Source organism: Sardina pilchardus, chromosome 17, assembly GCF_963854185.1.
Source record: "Sardina pilchardus chromosome 17, fSarPil1.1, whole genome shotgun sequence".
In the NCBI taxonomy this organism is placed as follows: domain Eukaryota; kingdom Metazoa; phylum Chordata; class Actinopteri; order Clupeiformes; family Clupeidae; genus Sardina; species Sardina pilchardus.
Genome location: NC_085010.1, coordinates 5,965,910 through 5,985,903, shown reverse-complemented (window position 1 = coordinate 5,985,903; position 19,994 = coordinate 5,965,910). Strand labels below are relative to the sequence as shown.

At 39.8% G+C, this 19,994-nt stretch overlaps 1 protein-coding gene across 1 annotated transcript in view; it reads right to left on the bottom strand.

The window, feature by feature from the left end:
- Positions 1-471: 471 nt before the first annotated feature.
- The window catches only part of LOC134062461 (organic cation/carnitine transporter 2-like), a 44,210-nt gene continuing 24,687 nt past the window's right edge, over positions 472-19,994 (bottom strand). Inside the window, exons 9-10 of the mRNA XM_062518473.1 lie at positions 13,955-14,090; positions 472-3,146 (exon numbers count right to left, since the gene is read on the bottom strand). Of these exons, the coding sequence (XP_062374457.1) occupies positions 3,074-3,146; positions 13,955-14,090 (209 nt within the window). The 3' untranslated portion in view covers positions 472-3,073. The remainder of the gene's footprint in view (positions 3,147-13,954; positions 14,091-19,994) is intronic.

The following is a 19,994-nucleotide window of genomic DNA, read 5'->3' as shown; positions in this document are numbered from 1 at the left end:
TGGGCAACTTGGCGTTTTCACCTCTGTGTGTAAACGCAAATGTTTTTTTGACCGGTATCGTTAAAGGTGTGAAAGCGGTGAAGACAAAAACACCCTGCGTCGTCATGTAAACGGGGTCTTATTTGAGGGAGACACTTTCTTTTCTTTTCAACAATTGAGAGCAAAATATGGACTTCCAAATAAGCACTTTTGGAAATACTTACAGTTAAGAAGCTGTATTCTGTCACATATCAGACTATCACCACTGGCACCAGCTACTGAATTACAAACCACATTGGAACAAGAAAAGGTTGTTTTAAGGAAAGCGTCAGGCTTTTACAGTATTTTAAGGGAATCTCAGCCTGCTAGTTTTGGGGGCTTAAAAAGATGCTGGGAGAGGGATATGGGAGAGAGTATACCAGACGAAACGTGGGAACAAGTAATCAAGTCATGGTACAAAGTTTCGAGAGAAATGCAGACAGAGTTGATGCGTTATAAAATTATCAATAGGATTTATTGGACCCCATCAAAAATGGAACGGTTAGAAACTCAGATGTGTGTTGGAGGTGCAACACTGAGTGCGGCGCTCTTTTACATAATGTTATACTCTTGCCCCATAATAGATCCCCTATGATCTGAGATTTTATCAATAAGTTGCTGTCCACTGCTCTGGTGCGCCATCGTTATTCTGTCTCTTGGGTGTGGTACCACAGGGGAGTGGGTTAAATGCCCATCAATCCTCATGGTGCCGAACAGCTGTATTAGTTGGATGCAGGATAATATTACGCCATTGGAAAACACGAGTAGCTATATCAACGGTGGAATGGTTTAATGAGATGTCCAAGATTGCCTCTTATGAGAGGTTGTGCTATAGAATGATAGATAAGGAGGACGTCTATATGAAAATATCGGGGCCTTATTTAGATACAATACAGTAAGCTGGTGGTTTGTTTTTCTGTTTCTTTTTATTTATTTTTCTCCCCTTTTCTCCTTTTGTGTATGATGATATTCTAACATTCAGTGATGTACAGTTGTGTATAGTTACACTCACTTTTATACTGTATAGTGTATATCTTTGTTAGTCAGTATCTGCCTGTAGTCCTTCCTGTTCACTTGTGGACGTTCAGTGTTTGTCTTTGTCTCATGTATTTGTGAAAAAACAATAAACAGTGAATTACAAAAAAAGGAAGGGAAACTCTCAATGCCTAGATATTGTTTAACAATTGGAATGCCAGCAGAAATGTTTGAATTGTTAGCGGAATCATTTAAATGTACAGTAGTAGCGCAGATTTTGACCAGTTGATTCTAAAACCTGATATTCTACCATACTCTTCACAAATAGACAGAAGGTGGGGAATGGACTGAGGGACTGAGAAGAGTTTTCTAAGAAAACCATAACATCGTCTGCAAAGAATGAGAGGTGATGATGAGTATTGCAACCCCGTTTGGTCAGGATTGACAAGTTTAGACATATACCACTCCAGACGGCGGGCTATGAGTTTTGCAAAGATTTTTAAATCAGAGTTTAAAAGGCTTAAAGGACGGTAGTTTGAGCATTCTGATGGATCCTTATCTTTTTTCAAGAGCAAAGAGATCAAGGCCGTATTAACATCCCTTGAGAAATTCCCTTCTCAACGGAGAAGTTAATCATGTCAAAAAGGAAGGGACCCAGTTGTTCCCAGAAAGTGGCATAGAACTCAGTGGGAATACCATCCAAGCCTGGTGATTTCCCCCTTTGCATACTCTGCACCGCCATCTTTAGCTCTTCTAAAGTAAACATCTTATCTAAGTCAGCTGATTCTTCTGCTGACAACTGAGGCAGGTCTAACCGATTTAACCACCTGGTACAGTGAGTTTGGTCCAAAGAAACTTCTGAATCAGGATCAGTCCTGATGGTGCCATCTGTAGACTTAATGGCAGATATATCTGCAAACTGATCACTGGCCCTAATTCTCATGGCAAGTGAGTGACTACTGTAGGTCTGGCGGCATGGAAGTAATAGCGCTGACGTGTCCTATGAATTAGGAATTCAGACTTCTTTCTATTTGTTATTTCTTTCTTGACCAAAGATCGTTCCAGAGCTATTTCATCAGTGAAGTTCGTTTGCAGTAGTGAGTCTAATCTGGTAAATTCAGTTTCAAGATTTTGAGGTTGAAGGGACTTAGCCTTAAGTTTATTAGAACAATATAAAATAGCATTGCTCCTATTGAAGCCTTTTCAAAGCATCCCACAATATCCCTGGGTCATCCACAGAGCCAACATTTTAAGATCTACAAATATCTGAAATTCAGCAATAAATTGAGTGATGTAGGATTCGTCTCTCAGCAAAGATGTGTAGAGACGCCATCTAGCAGCACGTTGAGATAGCCTATCAAGGGAGGTAGAGCAAAGGACCCCTTTATGATAAGATAACGCTATAGGAAGTAGCACTGCTTTCTCAATGGAATGAAATAGGTGAGCAGAGGCAAAAAGAAAATCAATCATAGAGAAGGTTTTGTGTCTACCTGAAAAAAAGGAAAAATCCTTACAAGTGGGATTGACTACACGCCAAATATCTATAAGCCCAAGGCTGCTGGCCCATGATTTTAGAGCACTAGTGGCCTGTGACTGATCTCTTGTGGCCAACATTTCATATGTTATTTGTGTCCTTCATGCAGCTATATGAGTTTGCGAGATTTGCTAATTATTACATTCTGTTTTCAGTCTCTTCTTACACAATGTCCCAACTTTTTTCTGATTTGAGGTTGTACATCTTTGTACAAAACAGATCTGCATTGCATACAGCCTTCTATCTTTTTACCAAAACACCACACTTCACATTGACCATACGTTTCACCATACAAAAACAAACATCCACAGAGGTAAAGACTGAACATTGCAAACTCGCCAATCTATCACAAATATACATAGATTTCATCCAATACATTTCATACACATACAAAGTCATCTAGATAGCTACTTTAGACATTGTTTCCTCTAATGGGCAAAGTATCAGGAAGGAACTATATTCAAAGAAACAAAGACCCCTCATTGTTAATGAAGAAAATCCTTGTAGATAGAACCAGAACTTGTCAATAAATTAGTACATTTCTGACTAAAACTTTGCTTCTTTTTGCACATACTGGTGGTGTCCAATGTCCGGATTAGGGGCCTTGTTTCTCTTCAATCTGCAGAACAAAGAAAACTGATTGCAACACAATGCAAGAGATTGATTTACACTGTAAAAAAAAAATAATCATGTTTTGCTATGAACATATTTTGAAAATTATTTTGGCAGATGAGTGTATCAATGAAGAGCTAAACCAGTGTTATAGACTTTAAAATTCAACATCTCTCTCTTTTATTATAATTTCCCCTTTGGTGAAGGCATCAGTTGTGCCTGGTGTTCGATTTTAAACATGATAAATGCAAATGACAGAAGTTTCCACTCATCCACTGTCAATGTTCTGTGCAGTGCCCCAACAACAAGGGTAATATACTGTAGTATTCGAAGTATTTGATCTTTGACAGTGTTGTCAATGTTTCATGAAAGTAACTCAGTGTAGCCTTTGTTATTGTATGCGTGTTCACTTTGAAGAGGATAACTGGATAGCCTGGATAGCCAAGTAGCCTATGCATGTATACTGGAATTTGATAGAACATGGAATGGTTTGCGTACATTGTCAGACGATGTATAATGTTATTTACTGAAACATTTTGGATATTATAAAAGTATACTACTGTCTATTTCATAACATTTAGGTAAAGGCAGTGCTGTTACTTGCCAGAAGTTGTAACCATGTCACTCTAAGCCCATAAGTTCAGTAGGCCCTACCTGTGGTTAATTGATTAATTTGCTGTCATCTAGCCTGGGAATACATACGAACTGTTGGCAAATTTGGAATTTGCAGGCAGTGTTGCCACAGTCCACTATGTTTTGGGGTGTGTTTTTTGTGCTTCTTTTGGTTTGGGGTTGTGTTTTTTGTGCGGTAGCTTCTTTTGGGCTTGCTTCATATTGTTTGATTCTACGTAGAATGCAGGCAACGCCTACATGTACACACAGGGCATTTTAATCTATAGCTCTGCCTCGACTCTGACTGTAACTGTAGGCTCCCCTGACATGATCCCAGAAATTCAACAGAAATTTGGTCTTGAGTTGCTTGTTTTGGGCCTATATTTTCAGACACCTGTTTTTCTTCATGTGACTTGGCAACAGAGATGTGTTACAATACTGTTATTTATACACAGACACACAGACACACACACAGACACACACAGACACACACACTGTATGCCCTTCTGGCCAAAAAGGGCCATTGACACACAATCGCATGGGTGTGTATTTCTTTGAAACTAAATAAACAACTGCATCTAAAACCTTTTTTTTTTAAAACCAGATTGCTGCATTTCTGATATAATTTGGTAAGAGTAATTTACATATAATTCACTGCTAGTTACGCCCCTGCTAGAAGTCATGAGCCAAAGAAACTTGTCCAGACCCTTTTGGAAGGGAGGACTTAATATTAGTCTCTCAGAATCAGGGGTCCTTGATATTGCTTTGAGTGATCATAGTGTCACTTTTTGCGCACACAAGGTACAGTATCTAAATCACTATTGAAGACTGGTAACCAAAGTTCAATTAGATACAGATGTACTAAACATTACACAGCTGAAGAAAGGCTTTCAGGGTGGGATTGGTCAGATGGTTAGGAAGCAATGATGTTGATGGGGCTTGGAGTTTGTTCAAACAGCACTTTATGGCTGCTCTTGATAGTGTAGCACCAATGACGGAAACTAGAGTTAAACAGAGAAGTGCAGAAGATGACTTTTGACATTCTGGATCTCATATTAGACAACGTGATAAATGGTTCAGAAAGTTTAAGAGGTCAACCTTATCATGTGATTATGATAAATACTGTACATATACTTTCGTTCAGGTATAGCGCAAAGTCTGAATTTTTCGCTGAGGCCATTACTGCAAACTCACATCAGCCCAAAAAGCTTTGGAGAGTCCTCACTGATATGGGCTCCAAGGGAAAATCAAAATCTAAGTCTGGTAATATTGGATTAGTTATTGAGGATCAGATGATTTTTGACAAACAACAGGTTGCTTACCATTTTAATACCTTTTTACAACAGTTGCTGCCAGTCTGGTTGATAAGTTACCGAGTGTGTCGGGTAGATATGGCCTATCGCAAGGGTGGCCAACCCCGCGGCTCGCGAGCCACATGCAGCTCTTTGCCTCCTCTCGTGCGACTCGCGGCTGCTCAACTGATGTTCACTTCTCCTCGGACTTATTTATTTATTTTTAAAATAGCCTTTATTTCCGGTAAATAATAATTAATTTCAGAATTTGATAGTAGCCTATTGCCAAAAGTAATTATTAATAGTAACAACAATAATGTCACTGTCATGATAGGGATAGGAATCTTGGCCAAAAAGAAGCAGACGTGTTTGTTCTTCAGCCAGGTTTAATGCTACTGTTACAATCAGGAATACCCTGAAGCTAATCGTAAGTAGAAGGAACACGTGCCATTGAAAAGGAGGATTTATTTATTTGAAAAGGACATTTTATAGCATAACTCCTCTGGTTAATATGTCAAAGTAATAAAAACAAAAGCACTTTGAGAACGCAGACCTCGGCCTCATATTTTGAGCTCGTAAAAATGTTTTGTGTACATGCAAAAATATTTTGTAGTACTCTTTTTTTTTGCGCATCTAAAAATTATTTGTACATCTGCAAATCCGTTTTGTCACTGAGTGGGAAAAAGTTTTGTGAGTTTGCGAATGATTTTTGAACGCACAGATTTTCCATTTGCAAGTGCGCATCTGTTTTCTACAGACACAAAACAGATCTATGGGTACGAAACTATTTACAAGAGTACTATACAAAACTTTTTTACAAGAGTCATGTGACCTAAACAGCCAATCACAGCACTGCTTACTGAACAGCCAGTCAGCCAATCAGCTCGCTTCCTTAATTCTCATAACACTCAAAGCAACTCTCTGTCAAGTTCACTGCTCCCTCACCTAAATGGTCCCATATGGAAAAGATATAGAAAAAAATTATATGCCAGCAATGTGTTTTATATACAAAACTTGTATGATTTACTCTTGAAAGTGGCCCCTTTCTCATTTTCCTCATACAACGTCATATACCGTCCTTACAGGTTACAATGTTTTATATGTTTCAGGTTACACAGATTTAGCAAGGATCTTATAATGGTTTCACTGTCATATAAAAATCTATCAGGTTTTTATATGACAGTGAAATCATTATAAGATCCTTGCTAAATCTGTGTAACCTGTTTTGTATATAAAACACATTGCTGGCATAAAAGTTTTTTTCTATATCTTTTCCATATGGGGTAAGCAGGCATTTCTTTATCTAATGTTAATGTCTCATTGTGAAATTGTACAAAATTAAATTCTGGCATGTTCACAGTCTATGTACATCGTACTGTCTAACTTACAAACTCATTTTGTGCTTGTTGGGCCAACATATGATAAGTAACATTATGCTAACTAGCTAGGCTACTTGTCAAATTAATGTTTTATGTTAGTAATGGCTGTTCATCATAATGCTAGGTTAACGTTACATGTCTCATTTATAATTAGGCTTGCCTTAGTTATCAGTAAGTTACATGTAACACTTGTTTACATTAAATGTGCAACTTATGGTCACACAACATATCAGATCTGGGCCATCAGAAGATCTAGGGTTCTTTTCAGGAGGGAGTAAACACAGACACACACTGTTGAATCAAGTTTTAGATTTTAGTGAAAAGATAATTATATAGGCCTACACATATATACAAATAACTCAAAAGACACACATTGAATAAAGATATCATAAATCACAATCTTTCTGTTTCAGTTTAAATTCACGCAGTAACTTAAATCCACTTTAACTCTATTTGAATTCCTAGTTATGTTCTATTTATTCCTAGTTTTATTCCTATTTAAAGAACTTATGTATTTATCTTTAAGTTATTCTCTTATTTTGTAGTAAACTAATTGACTATTTTACTGTAAGCTAAATTATCTATTAAACTTCTACGTTTAAGTTCAAGTAGCCTATTTCAAATGATTTAACCTTTAGTTCAAACATCAAACCATATCACATTTAAACCCACATAGAAAATGTGTAGCATCAACAAAAAACATCAGTAGCTAATAGGCTACAATATCAAGTTCACACATTAACCCTTTAGGCGCCAAAGTCGCCACATTGCGACATCACGCTTTACTGAATAAAACAGCGGTTTTCTCCGAGTAGAGTGCTAAATCTCATATATACTCCCCACCACTAGTTGGCAGACATCCCATACTTCGACCCGAGAGCACAATGACGTCATGTTTCAATGCAAAATGTTCGAGGAAATCCCACTCAAACTTGTTGATGAGAAACCGGAGATAGTTAGCCACGGAGCTAGTTAGCTGAAGCGGTATTACTGGATTTAGCACGATTTTAAACGAGATGACAAGCAAAAAGTTTACATGTACTGACGTGATAGGTCTCCTTTTCGCTGATTCTGAGTCTGAAGGAGATAATCTGACTTTGGGAGATGACGGTCGGTCGTTTAGCAAGCCTGATAGCCACTTGAAATTTACTAGGCAAAGACAACCTGTGGAGATGCTGGGCAAAGCGAGGAAAATGCTCAAACACAAACACAGACACACACACATACACACACGACCCTTTGCCCAACATAGATGAGAGTATTCATGGATGTGTTAGACGTGCAGTAGTGGTGAGAATAGCGCAGGGACCATGTGTTAGTGTTCACTCGTTCTAAGCTTCCATTACGGCCACAGTGCCTCCATGCGCGGCCGTGTTCACTAAGCACAGCGCACACACGAGTTCATCTCTGCTCCCAGCTCTAGTGCTGATCACATGGGAGACGTGGGCAAAGTGTTTCGCTGATTCTGAAGGAGAATATTTGACTTTGGGAGATGACGGTCGGTCGTTTAGCAAGCCTGATGGCCACGTTGCGTCTTTGCCTAGTATCTAAAGACGCAGCGTGGAGATGCTTGGCCAAGCGAGGAAAATGCACAAGCACAAGCACAGACACACACACACACACGCACACGACCCTTTGCCCAACAGAGATGAGAGGATTCACGGATGTGTTAGACGTGGCAGGAGTGTTGAGAATAGCGCAGGGACCCGCGTTAGTGTTCACTCGTTTTACCACGCCGGCCACAGTGCCTCCATGCGCGGCAGTGTTTACGAAGCATAACACACACGAGTTCATCTCCGCTCCCAGCTCTAGTGGTGATCACAGGGGGAGACATGGGCGAAGTGTTTCGCCGATTCTGATTCTGAAGGAGAATATCTGACTTTGGGAGATGACGGTCGGTCGTTTAGGAAGCCTGATAGCCACGTTGCGCAACGTGGAGATGCTAGGCAACGCGAGGCAAATGCACAAGCACAAACACAGACAGACGCACAAACACACACCCACACACACACACGACTTTTTGCCCAACATAGATGAGAGTATTCATGGATGTTAGACGTGGCAGGAGTGGTGAGAATAGCGCAGGGACCAGCGTTAGTGTTCACTCGTTTTACCACGCCGGTCACAGTGCCTCCGTGCCCGGCAGTGTTTACCAAAGCACAACACACACACGAGTTCATCTCTGCTCCCAGAGTCACAACCCGTTGCTAAATGTAAGCAGAGGCAGAGCCACTCGCGGTCGCGGTGTCAATTCATGGGTTTCATCAGGTCCCTTTCCACAGGTGTATAAAATCAAGCACTGATTATCAATGCAGACTGCATGGTGCTTGATTACTACACCTGTGGAAAGGGACCTGATGAAACCCATGAATAGGAGAGGTGGGCGTGGGAGAGGCTTGATGTGTGTAAGTGTAAGTGATGTGTAGGAACAAATTTGAAATCATTCTGTCTTTTTTCCCACTTTGCCTATAATGATGACTCTGTCGAGAGGGGCCAGCCAGGTTATGATAGGCTGTTCAAGGTGCGCCCAATCATTGACCTGTTTTACTGCTTACATGAGTTTTGCAGTTTGGCAATAGTTCTAAGGGCACCTCAATATTGCTCTTATTGTCTCTGTGCTTTACTTTGCAATTACATGTTGCACACTCTATACTACAAATGTTTATGTGGATAGATGGGCACTGATTAGGCCTCTGCAGCTAAAAAATAGTTACTGTTATTATTATTATCATATTATAATGATTATAATGATTATAATGATAATAATAGTGAAGAACAGAAGAAAAAAGAAAATAAAAATGTCCTCCAATAGATGGGGTGGTGGTGGAGAGAGAGAGAGAGAAAAGACTTCTTTTTCCGTTTTTGTGTTTGAGTGTTGTGGTATAGTAATAGTTCTAGTTTACCACTGTTGGCTTACACTTTACTTTTTCCTGTTCATTTCATATGTGGACAGCATAACAAATAGATTGAGAGGTTGAATTTGATGAAATAAGTTCAACTCTCTTTCAAAATATCAGGTATTTCCTGAAAATGACAAAATCCAATATGGCCGCCGCCCTATGACGTCATAATATGCAAATTAGATGAGCAAATTTATTCTCAACATAAACTTTAGGTTATTCCTAACATTTGTCTCATTTACACTTTTTCTCCATCTCTAACCACTTTCCAGCCAGAGCATTCTGAAATTTAGATATCAAAATCTAGTATTTTTCAAAATAAAACCCGGCGCCCAAAGGGTTAACAAAGCAATCTCTCTGCATCAAGTATCAATCAAGTTATCAGTTCGTTAGGTTCGTTTTTCTATCACAGGCTTTTCTTTCTCAATCCAGAAACTGAAAAGTGTTATCGTAGAATGTAGAAACTGAAAAGGGGAATGTAAACGTTACGCTTCCAGTCGGGTTAATCCTCGGTGTGGAGAATCCATCTTGTATCGTTGTTGGGTAGGCTCGCCATCTTGTTCTCGTGGTCATTACACGTGTTCTCCATGTCCAATAAAGCATTCGTTTTAAAGCAATCAAAGTTTGTATCTTTGAATCAAACTGCGACAGGAAATCTTCAAGAAAAGTCTTTTCTGATAACTGACGTTATGAAAACTGATATCACTCAACAGAAATAGCGCGGGTTCAATGCTGCTAGTCAGTAATAACGCAGGCTAAACTCAGGAGCTAGCATTCAAACAGGGAAAAAACATAAAAGCTGTAGCTTCAGACAGCACGTTTCTGCTCAAACTCAAACTGTATTTAAAAGTATAAAACAAAGTCTTGACCTTAAACTAACTGTAACCGAGTAGTTTGGTCGTCTAAAGTTTCTTTTAAATGTTCTAACTGTATCGTTTTCTCCGCGTCTCTTTTCTCTGTCTCCGTTCTCTTTCTTCCCTCGGATCTCTCTCGAATTTCTAGTTAAGTTTCGATTTCCTTCTTCCTGTCATTACACCCAGTAGAGGGCGCTCTAACATTATTTCTATTCAATAAAGCTTTACTATTTTAAAGCTAGTCTTCTGTCTTTTATTCACTACTTAATCAAACTTAATTTACTTTACATATTTTCTGGTATGATAATTTCTCTCTTTTCAATGAAACATAAGTAAATACACTAAACAATGTTATTTACATTACTTTTAGGCTCTTATAGGTTAGTTTGTAAACCTGGGTTACATACACTTTATTAAATGTGTATGATTTACAGTTTCACTTGTAAGTAGCCTTCCGTTTCAGTTGAACATATTGCTCTATCAACATCTTTTTAATTCTAATTCTGTTAGGTGCCGCTTCACTCTGCAGCTGGATGGTGGAGGTAGGCTGACTGCAACCTAGTGGTCTATGGATGCTATACTGAATGGATGGTAGTGAAGCACAGCACATGTGAATTTCTAAACTCAGAAGAGTCAATAAATGCACTTCAAACAAGTCAATAAATGCACTTTCAAACTGATGAGACGTTGTCAATGGTTATTTGAGCAAGTTTGTGTAACCTGAACCAGGCATAGCTGCTAGCCATAGCCAAGGTCTAGCCTAATTCATCCTGGCTGTACCCACTGAGCAAGCAACGTCTATGGACGTCCAAAAAATAGTGGTCTGTCCAGGCTGTGATCTGGACGTCTATTTTACAGTCAAAATGAGTTGATAAAAAACACTGGGCCAATAGTCCAGCCTGACCCGGTTCAGGACGTCTATAGACAACCAACATTAGTCGCAAATAATCGTTCTGCGAGGTCATAATCTGGACGTCTATTTGACAGCCAGAATCAGTTCATAAATGACAGGGACAATATTCCAGCCTGACCCCATTCTATAGACAGCCAAAATTAGTTGCAAATAGACGTTCTGCCATTCTGGCTACTCTGAGGACGTCTTCTGGATGTGTAATTAAGTCTTTCAGACGTCTTCAAGCGCTGCTATATCACACCCAGAACAACACATCTATTCAACGTCCAGGAGATACGTCTTAAAACATTTCATTCTGGCTAGTCTGAAGACGTCTTCTGGGGTTCGGTTCTGGATATTTTGGACCAGTTTTTGCTTAGTGGGTAGATAAAGCAGGATGTTTTTTCCAACATTTTACCAAATTAATAAATAAATGTTGAAGCGACGACAGAGACGGAGATGTTTGGCAATTTTCGGCATTGACTTTTGAAAGAACAGTCGCCTTGCCGGCTCCAGTGTGAACGCTTGGGACGAGCCGCCTAAAAGCCCTTCAATTGCTGGCTAGCTGTGCAGTGTGAAAGCGGCTTCTGTCATGAAGGACGACACCGAAGTTGTGGTAGGTTTAATTTCTTCCTTTGACCTGTACAAGAGACAGCCTTAATTTTGTTCCGCCCTTGCAAGGAATGTACATAGTTAGCTAGCTAGATCAAAACTATTAACGTTACTAGTGCTTGTACAGTACAACGTTTATAAATATGAAGCATTTTAGACTGCTAAAACTATCCATGATACTTGCATGATCACATCTGTTGACTTTCCACGTCAATCGAAGGGAGCTGATTGGGTGACTGGCTGTTCAGTAAGCAGTGCTGAGATTGGCTGTTTAAGTCACATGACTTTTGGTGGATTGTAAAAAAGTTTTGTAGTCTTGTAAATTTGTTTTGTACTCCTAGATCTGTTTTGTGTCTGTAGAAAACAGATGTGCACTTGCAAATGGAAAATCTGTATGGGGTGCCGATTGTAAAAATTTGTTAAAATTTTTTAGCTGATACATTTTCAACATTTAGCTCACTTTTCTCACATTTAGCGCATTTTCCTCACATTTGAGACAGAAATTCATGTAAAACAACATGTTATACTGTATGTAGTTGTCAAAAACATGTGAAATATTATATATAAATGATATCTCAATCTAAATGTTAAATCTAAATGTTACAGTTATATCTAAATGTTAAATCTAATGTTACATCTCAATCTAAATGTTAAAATGATATCTAAATGCTACATCTAAATATAAATGCTATATCTAAATCTAAATGTTAAAGTTATATCTAAATGTTAAAAGCTAAATCCAAATGTTAATGCAGCTCAAAGTGCTTTACTTTGGGAGCATTTAAAGAGAAACTATGCAGGTTTGACGATTTCATCGTCCTTTTTGTTTTCACTCGTTTCACTCTTGTAGAATTCTCTGCAGAGCTTCCCCTAAGTTACAGCTTTAGCGACACTCCTCAATAAGTCAGTCTGCCTTTTCATGAGCATGACCAATGTCTTTTGGATAAACTACTAGTTTGTGATTGGACCCAAATGTTGTGGACAGGAAGCAGGGGAGATACAGTAGATGTGAAGGTATAGTCACCTTATTTCCACGGTGTAGGACAGGCCTGTAAACTTCAGCTTAAGTAATTGTATAATATTGTATAATTCTATAATATGTAATAATATGTAATAATGTTGTATAACACTGTAGCCCTACATGAGCGATGAGCCAGTAAGCCAGGCAGTCGACGGCCGTTCTGGATTTTTCCAGAACGCACAGATTGCCAGTCCATCCCTGCCACTGATAATTATCACACTGACTGGCTAACCTACAGTATGTCCACAACAAGGTCAACTCCAGGTAAATCACTTATACTTCTAGGAAATCCAGGAGAAATAATGGTTTTACAAGTGTACTACATACTACACTACATAAGGTTCAGGTTCCAACCACTATCTCTCTCCTAGGTGCATCATTTTTATGGATTCCAGGTCCTTACATGGACATGGCAGAACATGAAAAGAGCAGTGTGTGATGGAGGGTAGTTCTTCCTGTATGATTGTAATCTGAAGTATTAGCCTACATCTTCAAAATATTATATTACTAAATGTTAAATGTTGTATTTCATAATGTGTGTTAATACACCACCAGGGGGTCCCAAATAGCTTGACCCAAGGGCCAAATTATGTCAAGCATGCCAAGCCAAGGGCCAAAAAATTCAGGATTAAACACGCATACACCTGCAAACATTGAATAATAATCATCCTAACACTCATGCACATTATTGTATGTCCAATGACAAAAACATTCTCATTTCCCGCACATTTCCCATTTTCGTTTTCGTTCCTTGAACCGGTTCAGAGCCCTGCAACTACCCCTTTCAAGGTCAACTGCAGGTAAATCATCTGTACTTCTAGGAAATCCAGGAAAAATAATGGTTTTACAAGTGCACTACATACAATAGTGAGAAAGTTCAGGTTTCAACCACTATCTCTCTCCTAGTTAGCCATACAGTCCATGGGTCCAAGGATAAAATGATTCTAGAATAGTAGGCCCACAGGAATAGCTTGTAATAGGCAATAGCTGGAGGAAAACCAGCAAAGACCAGCTAAAACCAGCTACCCGCATAAGCTGGTTTCTTGCTGGGTTTTTTTTCAGCAGGGTTATTACTCTAAAAAAAAGGGGTTATATATACAGTTGTATTCTTAAATTCACTCAAATGATGGGGGGTCTTAGCATCTCTGTTTAACATTTTACACTGGTGATTTTAATCATATGTATAATGACTAGGACTATATAATTACTATCAGTTGTCCTTATTGCATTTTAGCAGATATGCGAGTTCTTACCCTTTCATGGTCTGCATTTCTGTGATGGTTTCTGGTAGGACTTTTCCATATGTCTCAGGTAACAGGAGACAGAGAAGGCCTCCAAAGATGGCCAGGCTTCCCATTATAATGTAAGGCAGAAACTTGTGAGATTTCCCTGAAAGGACAAAATGAGGTCATGCATTAGGTCATACAGGTCTGTTTTGTGTGGAAAACTCTATGAAGGTTACCTAATGCCAGACAGTGTGGTGTTACCCAAGCAGTGTGAAGTTATCCAAGTGGTGTGTTTTCCAAGCAGTGGGAAGTTACCCAAGCAGTGGGAAGTTACCCAAGAAATAGTGACTAATCTAATCTACTAGTGCAGTGCCCGTACAAACAATGTTTTCCAAAAAACTTGTTTCCCAATTACGTTGATGCAGGTAGATCATGTTAGATTGGCGATGATGTAGAATCAGGCCAGTGCAGTTAGTAGAGCTTTTTACTCACTTTGCGTAAAAAGGTGAAGGGGAGAGGCGCTTACCGCCGTCACGTCATCCGGCACAAGCTTCCTTGGTCCACCGCTATCACAAGCATTACGGTTCCCCATTGACTCCCATTGATTCTGACTGACCATTTCGAAGGAAAACGTCAATTATGTGCTCAAACAAACGCCGCTGACATATGACAGTAACCATTTCACTTTGATAATAACCTACATTTTTGTCCAACATAATACAGCAAGAATTTCGAAATTTTATCGACGCAACGTGGAGAAACTTAAGGGAGAACAAAAACATTACATCCGTGACCCATGTTCAATGTAATTCCCCATTGACCCTCGGTCACGAAAAATGGCAGCCGTTATTTCTTGAATGTCAGAGTAATGACATTCAAAATGGTACCTTAAGAATACACCACCATTCATAAAGTAACGAAGTATGAAAAAAAAAACACAATTTATCACATGGATCACCCAAACGACTTTAAGCAGATTGTCAAGGCGCAGCTTAAAAAACGGTAAGAAATGGGTGTTAAATATTCCATGACCACTAGATGGCAGCATGACACAACAAATAAAGCGCGCTGCCAAATGAAGGACGGTGCTCCTGCACTTCGGGCCTAAAAGCGGGTGTATTGTATGACCACCAGATGACGCCATTTCACCGCACCTCGGCCCTCATAGCTGAAGCACAGGTTCTTATATATATGTATGATTGATATATATATATATATATACACACGTGTGTGTGTGTGTGTGTGTGTGTGTGTGTGTGTGTGTGTGTGTGTGTGTGTGTGTGTGTATCATCTCTCTCTCTCTCTCTCTCTCTCTATACATATATATATATACAGATGGTACGGGTTGAGAATGCTCCTTTCGTTCCCGCACATCGGGACTCCCGAAGCATCGGGAAAACTGCAACCGCAAGGGGGCAACATAGACCGCCCTAATAATATGAAGGTTCGGCTCATGGAAAAACCCGAGGACACCGCGCTGGTGACAAGCGGAGAAAAGAGACATGACGCTCGGCATGTTAGATTGCAGTTGCAGAGTTTTCGAATGTTTACAGCCTACCTCACAGCTCTCTCACTCGACGTAGCCTATAACTCAGTCAGTCCAGCAGAGATGCCAGAGCAACGTTTTGGTCAATGGAGAGGGAGAGAAATGCTCTGCATATCCGTCTCATTTAATCATTAAAATGAAAGTGATAACTGGCGAAATTAATCAAACGGCGTTTCAATAAACCATTGTTGAAATTAATGAAAATGGTTTTAGAAACCTATAGGCCTATCAGAAGGAAATAGCCTTCAATTCAACCTGAAATAGGCTACTCGAAAGGCAACCTTAGATTAATTCATGAATTCATTAGGCTACGGTTACAAGACCGCATTTCCGTGAATAGGCTATTATTGTCAATGTCAAGGCGAAGACGAAAGAGATGGACAAGATGGACATTTTGGCTACATTTACATGCTAGGAATACTTAGAAATGTGTATAGGCTATTTTAAAACGGAGGCATGTTCATTTTAACCGGCGACGCTGGGTAGCCTACATGTACCCAGCACTTGTTATCACAGATTTTGTCCCCACCACTTTTGACGACTGAAAATAATATGTATTTAACAGAAATCTCTTTAATACATGCCTATGCTTGTCACTTTACTTATAACCGTAGGCTACATGCATGGCGAAGATTGCGCATTTTGTAACATTGTAACAATGGATGGTCAGATATGCGATAGGGCAGTGAGGGTGATTAACCATCGACTAGGAGGCCTAGCTCCGCAATATAAGTTTCTAGCAACGTATGTATCGTATGCATGTTCATGTTGATTCAGAGATAGGCATAGACTACCATAGGCTGCTGGGCGTCAAGCTATATGACAGCATTTTATCATGTGGTGAATTAATAACTAACGTCAGTTTAACATGTCAGAACTTTTGATCGGCGTTTCAAGTGCATGGCGCGAATACAGTATAACGGTGTCAACAATCGAGCTGTGGCGCAACTGGTTGGAGCATGTGCAAGGTACGCCAGCGATCGGGGTTCGAAACCCACTCGAAGAACCTCTCCGGAACTCATCAAGAAAAAAGTTGTCGTTTTATTAAAAAATGAAAGATTTTCTATTTTGCGATTTTTTTTATGTTTGCGATGTCTGCTGAAAAGAAAAGTTAATAGCCTATGTGAATTCGTGGTTCAGCGCACACTCACGCACATTTTTACATTGACATAGTGTCGGGCTCAGGTGTCTGTCGAGAGAGAAGAGGGAGAGGCAGTCCTCAGTGCCACATATAGGTAGGCTATAATGTAGTGAACTGGTTAGACGAGTGTGGGAGAGGGGGCATGATCGCACAAGACAATTGCTCTTCATGAAATGGATCTCACATACGGCTGTCGATTTTTAAATGTAGCCTAGGCCTACTACACCACTTGCGAAATCGGACGTGGCACATAGCCTAATTATTAGGCTACTGGATTTAATATAGCAAATCCATGGACTTTGTTCATCCTATACAATAAGTAGCCTATAAAATCCGACAATCCAAAACGATAACGAGATCTCCCAGAAACGAAAAACAAGTTTGTTGAGTAGCCTAGTCCTTCCAACAATCTCAGCTTTTGCGTTTGATAGATAAAAGGCATCCTGTCCTGCTGTATTCCAATGAGAAAAAAAAAACATCCAAGGTATAGGGTCACGGTAATGCAGAATGCATGAATCTCTCTCTCTCTCTTTCTCTCTCTCTCTCTCTCTATATATATAGACCTGGCTTTTTACCAAATGGCGAACCTCGAAAATTATTTAGGATATAGAGCCGTGTCCATTACGCACTACAGTTATTTTTTAGGCTATTGTTTTATTTGAGTGTTTTTGTCTACCATGGCAAACATAGTTGAAACGTTCGCTCTAAACTTATGTATTGTTTTAAGAGAATACGCCAATGATAATGGCACTTTGTAAAAACAACACATTCTTAGGATTTGTCCTCTCACCTGCAGCAGGCCCATTCAAAAGCCCATCCACCTCATTTGCATTTGAAAGAGCCAATCACTAAAGTGACACATTTAGTCTGGAAAAAGTAGCAGGCTAGCCTACTTTATGAGTTTTTTTGACCCCTCTAATAAATTGCCTATAGGCCTATGGAGGAAGGGCTGCCTAACTGTTCCCCCTAAGAGTTTTTTCATAAGATAAAATGTTTACGCTATTTAAGTTTAGGATTTGGTAGACAAGACAACCTCGGAAAAGTTCTTCAGATAAACATTTTTTTTATCGAATTAAAGGAAAGAAAATGTATCACCGGGGTTTCGGGGCTTGCGAAGGCATTCGTTGATCTTATCGATGCAGTCCTTGCGGCCACTTCTCCCCATCGTAGGAAACTTTCTGTTTAGTGTTGACAACACAAAGGCCTTCACGTTGTGTGGCAGTGCTTGCTTGCCCTTCGATCCATCCCAGTTGGTGGTTTTGCACCTGTCCCTGAGTTATAGTCTATATCATGGGTCTTCAACCGGGGGTCAAGGCGTTCTGCGTGAATTCATTAATCCAACGTTCTCCGCGATGTCATACCATCAAAATGAAACGATAACGTTAATCTTGTGTGTTTGTGTTTCCTTGTGTAAGACAAGTTATATTTACACAAGATGCAGAGACTCTCTGTCTGTATCAGGTTGAGCAAATGAAGCTTTGCCTGAATTTAGCTGAATTTATACCACCAGAGAGGGTTAAAGCGGAGCTTCTCACACTTGAATATTAATTCGCCAATGTGAATGTAACGGTAAACACAGCAACGTTGTATCTAAGACAGCGGCAATATAAACGAAAATGATAGTAGCAGTGGTATAAACGGGATAATCAACTCCGCGCCGTGCGTTTATAGGAAAATAATGCACTGCAATAATGCCTGCGGCGTCGGGACCTTATTAACACTTAAAACGTGCATTATTTTCCTAGAAACGCACGGTGCGTCGTTGATTATCCCTTACATATCCACCTTAGTTGACCCTTGTGACATTCATTCTATTATAGGGCGAGTTTATGCAACACTATGTAAAGAATTATCAGAAACGAGTTGTATAAAGCAGTTACCCCCCTGTTAATAATAACTTATGTTTAGAATGTGTGCGTTCGTGTGCGTGCGCGTACGTGCATGCATGTAGGCACTAATGACTGACGGTTCAAATGATAGGCATGATTTGAGGTGTGCCAGGTGTGGGGGTCCGTGCTCAGTCTCTCTCACAGCCAAGGGGTCCTTGGGCTGAAAAAGGTTGAAGACCCCTGGTCTATATGAGTAAGCGCTTATGCTCTAACCGCATAATAAAAGAAGCACCTGCATTCCACAGCAGTGCTTATGGCAAGGCTATTAACACCTGTCACTGAGCTATGGACAAGCAGTTATGCTCGAAAATTATCATAATAACAGACACACCTAATTGTATGGCTCTATGTATAAACACATACAATTAGCAAGCATTTCCTCCCGATAGCAGCAACGTTTGCTTTCTTTTTCTGTCGGTCCGCGGTTGCTTGGTCAATTGCGCAGCAAATTATCAGATCACCGGACCTAATTTCACTCCATGTCTCGCGGACCAGCAGCAGTCTCCACGTTTCGCGGCCCATAGTTTGAGAAACGCTGCATTAAAGTGTCATTTGGTTGTAGGCTATATGTTTAGCGATTTCTTTGTGTGTTTTTCATTGTAGTGTGTGTGCATTGAGTAGTTCCTTAAAATACGGAACAAAGAGCGTCCCGTAGCCTATCTGTTCAATACGGAAGAAGACTAACTATTACCTATATATTTCTTATAACGAAACGCGAAGAAAAAATACGAGGACTGACCGTCTCGTTTCTCCGCGTTTCCCCCAATACCATGGCGACAAAGATAAATAAATGTGATTTGACATTTAAGCTGATTGCTGACAAATTTGCCACACAATTCGGGAGAAGCAGGGACAGGAGCGCCACCACAAGCAAGCACTTCTAGCCCAAATTAACATGGCAACGTTGCCTATGACTAAAGTGTCTAAGTAGGCTAGTCCTACTAATATTACATTTGATTGGTAACATGTTTGTAGCGCGCCAGTTTACCCATCCCCTACATCAAAACAGCTTAGAATCAATCAAAGAATCAGCTGTGTCGGCGTTAGGCTGTAGGCGATTTTCTATAACCATTTTCATTCATTTCAACAATGGTTCATTGAAACGTCGTTTGAATAATTTCGCCAGTCATCACCTTCATTGTAATGATTAAATGAGATTAAGGAGTCGACTATTGACGGATATGCGGTCTTCATCATTTTGAAATGCGGGATGAAACTTTCTGCCACCTGGTGGTTGTTTGGGTACATTGCCTTAGCCTCGAAAAAAATCGGCTTGACGGCCTGCGGGATCTCTTCGGGAGTCCCGCGGGAGAAGGTGCATTCTCAACCCGTACCCACTGTATATATATATGTATGTGTAGCAATACAGAAATAAACATAAAGATCAGGTGCATTCGTCTTTACTGAACTGATTATATATATATATATATATATATATATATATCTCAATACATAAATCAACATATCAGGTTTATTCATCTTTACTGAACT